The sequence below is a fragment of the Eptatretus burgeri genome, chromosome 8 (assembly GCF_056783735.1).
Source record: "Eptatretus burgeri isolate ZD-2024b chromosome 8, Ebu_testis_v1, whole genome shotgun sequence".
NCBI lineage: Eukaryota > Metazoa > Chordata > Myxini > Myxiniformes > Myxinidae > Eptatretus > Eptatretus burgeri.
The window spans coordinates 11,891,322-11,895,606 of NC_140968.1; the positions used below are offsets into that span (position 1 = coordinate 11,891,322).

At 40.4% G+C, this 4,285-nt stretch overlaps 1 protein-coding gene across 1 annotated transcript; it reads left to right on the plus strand.

Moving 5' to 3' along the window:
• The first annotated feature begins 223 nt into the window (after positions 1–223).
• Positions 224–1,962, plus strand: LOC147021113 (uncharacterized). The gene has a single exon (XM_085890880.1). It carries the CDS (start codon positions 305–307, stop codon positions 1,928–1,930), a length of 1,626 nt encoding a protein of 541 aa, XP_085747006.1. The 5' UTR covers positions 224–304; the 3' UTR covers positions 1,931–1,962.
• The last annotated feature ends 2,323 nt before the right edge of the window (positions 1,963–4,285 follow it).

The window sequence follows — 4,285 nt, forward strand, 5'->3', positions numbered from 1 at the left end:
AAATTATTTAAATAATCAAGTGTGATTCATCGTTCCACACCGATCATTTGGACCTTGTTTAAGTTACATCTGCATACTCGATATTCCGTATCCTGTAGCATTGTAACACTCGTGGAACATGTTTGTTTATGTTTTACAAAACCATGTATTCAACACTTTACAGGTGATGGAATACTTCATTTTACCTTGAACTGAGAATGTTTGTTTCTCTTGCAGTGTGAAATGTGGATGTAAAATCAAAAGGAGACAACTGAAAGATGAGCCACCATTGGTAAATGATGTTCAGGAAAACAAACTCCTTGAAATGCAGAAACTGGAGGGAACTGAGGTTCATGATGTGAAGGAAAAAATGGAGTTCACAGTGAAACAGAACTTCGGAAATGAAGAACAAGAGGAAGAACATTATCAAGAGGAGCAAAATAAAGTTTTACAAGCACAGAAAGAACAACTTCAGGAAAAAGAAAAGATGTTGCTCCAAAAAAAAGGAGATCTCATCCAAAGAGAGAAGTTTGTTCAGGACAGAGAACGTGAGTTCATGGAAATGGAAGCGCAAAGGAAATTGAACAAAGAATTGTGGTTAAAGGAGGAAGATGAACGGAGGAAACGAGAGGAGGAACAGCAGAAAGAGAAGAAGGAAGCAGAGCAGAAGAAAATAAATGAACAGGAGAGGAAGAAACAAGAAGAGTTAAAGATAATGGAGCAGGAAGAATCCAGACGATCAAATTGGGAAAAGGATTTTGAGGATGAGAAATTTGAAGTTTGGATCTGGGAAAAGCGTAAAAACACAGAACGTAAGAAGAAAATGGTTGAAGTAGAAAAGAGAATGTTAGAAGTTAAAAAGTGGAAGCAAGATGTTCAGCAAAGAGAGAAAGAATTGCCGATATATCAGGAACAGGAGCTGGAGCGACAGGGGATGTTTGATGCCTTCATGAATGGGAAAGATGAAGAGCTAAAGAAACAGCAGCTCCATATCCACCAAAAGGGAGAGAAGCTTCATAATCGACAATGTAATCTGAATAAATCGGAGGGAGAGTCTCGTCTGAGAGAGAAAAAGGAACAAGAACACAGAGAGCAATGTGAAGTTGCCTGGAAAACAAGAGAGTTGATTCTCATGGAAAGAGAAGAACAGATAAGAGAGAAGAAACGTCATGTGGAGTTGAGGGAGCAACAGGTCCTGGAGAGAGAAACCAAACTGCAAAAAGCAGGAAAACTTGCTGAGGAAGGGGTTGATGAAGAAGTGCTTCTCATAACTGATGATGGGCGACAGAAGCAACAACTGAAACAGCAGGATGTTGATTTGCTCCCACCTGAACCAAAGCCTCAAAGTGATGAAGGGCGGCAGCAGCGACAACAGTACAGTGTTGTTCTTCAACGCCAACCGAAGCCTCTCTGTGAAGGCAGGAAACAACAAGTGAAACAGCATGATGTTGATCAGCTGCCGGCCGAACGTAAGCCTCACCATTCGTCTCAGTCCAAGCTTGTCAATGATGAACCAGCGGAGATAGAAAGGCGTAAAAATAACCTCATGTTCCGTGGAGTGAAGGAGGGAGAAGGGGAACTTGACAAGGAGGTTGTGACAAAATTAATTAAAGCCATGAACCTGAACATAGAGCCCGTACACACTTTCCGCGTTGGACGGTACATTGAGAACAGATTCAGACCAATGAAAGTTGTGTTCAGTTGTGAGTCGGATCGGAATCTTGTTCTTACCAATAACAAGAAGGTTCGCAATTTAACTGATCCCTCTCTCTGGACAAAAAACATTTTTATCACTCCGGATTACACTCAGCTCCAAAGAGAAAAACAAGAGATGCTGCTGAGTGATCTTGAAAAAAAGAGGGAAAGTGACCCAAACGGGAGATATACCATCAAAGGAGATAAAGTAGTCCTCCTGAAGAATCCCAAGGGCAAGCCTCATCTCCAGAGATAACGACCTTCCCTCCTCATCTCCCACCTCCTATAACAGACTCCTCCCTGACACACATTTTAGGGGGAAAAAACATTAAAGGGGGAAAAAACCACAAAAAAAAGCTTAAAGGGAAAAAAAACCACAAAAAAAAAAAAACATTGAAGGAGAATATTCCGTTGAAACAAATTCACTTTGACGCAGGGTCTCTTTCAAACACGTGAATGTACCTGAGATCATGTTGGAGCAATCACTGAAACATCTTTTGATCGGACAGTCATGGACAGGGAGTTCAATCCTGATGGACATCTTGCATTTCATGAGGACAGGAACCTGAACTTTCATAGTGAAGGAAGGAAAGATGAGGAAAACCATGGTGGGATCTTGTTGATGGTGAAAATCAATCTATCACCATCTTACATTGTTCATTGGCTGGCTCGTGAACAGAAGCCTCACCCTGATGATGGCAGCAACAGCAGAAGCCATATTGTATGCAGGATCTTACACAGGTAAGCACTCTTCAATACTTTGGGGCAGGTGGGTTGAACACACAATGGGTGCAAACACAGCCAACCACAAAATCAAAACATCAAGAAAAATTTGTTTTGAGACTTCGTCTTTTACAGACATTGATGTAAATACTTCCTTTCATGAAGAAGTGTCCTTAATTGTGGAGATAATTGTAATTATTTTTGTGGGAAGGTAACTTCTTGGGGTGATCATCCCCATGCAGAATAAACAACAACAACTTTAACTCCCTTCGATTGGATGAGATCACCTGATTCACCTTGTCATCTGTTGCCTGTTCCATCCAGGCCTTTCCTTTTGTTTTCTTTTTTGAACAAGTTATCAAACTGATTGAGATATCAATGTGTCTAAGCTTTCATATTTCGATTGTTTTTCCAAAGGTCCCTCAGAAGAGGTGCTCGTTCCCTCCTCCAACCCTCACCTGAAACCATCCTTCCGGTTGGAACGTAAGTTGACAAGATTCTTCCTTTACATTACAAATTACAATTTAAAACTTTGTCTAAACTACCTGTTCTTCACCTGCATCATGTCCAATTTTGTCTGTGCCTCAGAAGTGTTGAGGACAAACACATATTTTGCTGGATTCTAAAACTTACAAGCACCAAGCAAATCTTCCCGTTGGTCGAAGTCTCGCATGATTGTTAATGTATCTGTATAAAAGTCATTCTGCACACCTGGATGATCATTGAAATTGTTTGAAAAACTTCAGTGCAAATCCAGTGGGAGTTTGTGATGATGAAAATAAAGATGTGAAATTGAAGGCAAAACAAAGGCAAAATTGAATTGAGATGCAGAAAGCAATTGAGAGGATACAGTATTTCCAGGATTGTGTTGGAAGGATTGATAATGATGGAGGTTACGATGATGTCGCTCTCCAGTTGTTTTGACTTCCTTTTGTTGATGTGTGTGCAAACGAAGAAGTTGTAGTCATGGCCGCTGGAGAAGGTGTCATGTTTGGCAGTGGATCCATCATCACTCCATCGACTAAGCGCTCCAGCAAGGTAGGATGAAACATTAGACTCTTACAGATGGTCGATCCAAGATGTTTTTTTTTAAAGAAACATGAGTCTCCAGAACGACAGGTACTGAAACCTTCCATACACCTAATTTAATCACTTACACCCTTTTTACGTCCATGTTTTTCAATTTGTCATTTCCTTGTTTGTCTGTCTATCGATAATTGTGTGTGTGTGTGTGTGTGTGTGTGTGTGTGTGTGTGTGTGTGTGTGTGTGTGTGTGTGTGTCCTCAATAACTCCAAGACCATGAAACCTCACAGCCTGAAACTTTACAAGGATGTTGAGGGAACTCCAAGGGAGTACATGAATGAAAACCGGTTGTTTGGCTTCATTCAAACACCCCTATTGAAGATAATTAACGGCATTATTTAATTAACCTTTAAAAAAAGGCTCATCCTTCATCACTTTGCTGTCCCTCGCTGTTCGTGTTTTTTTGGGGGGTATTAATTAATTTATTTATTTTTGCATTTTTTTGGCCTGCTCAACAGTGCCTTGACTTGGAATAGGCCACAACAATTTCTTAAAGATAAAGTGGTGCCAAATATTTTTCACTTTCCTCAATCTTATCATCGAATGCCTCATCTTCATTATTCATAAATTCAAATCGCTTATAAACACCTGGAGATGCCAGTGTGCATGGCTTTGTTTCATTTCTGCACATACGATAACCTCCAGAGTCTGTTATTAATGTTAACATTTCTGTGTGATCTTTCATTATCCACTCGTCACTTCCACGTAGATACATATAAAAAATAACGTTCACATCTCACATCAACAGTCTGTGTTGGCCCTGCAGTCCCTCTGGTGTTGCCTCACCCACTGATAATGTTGTGC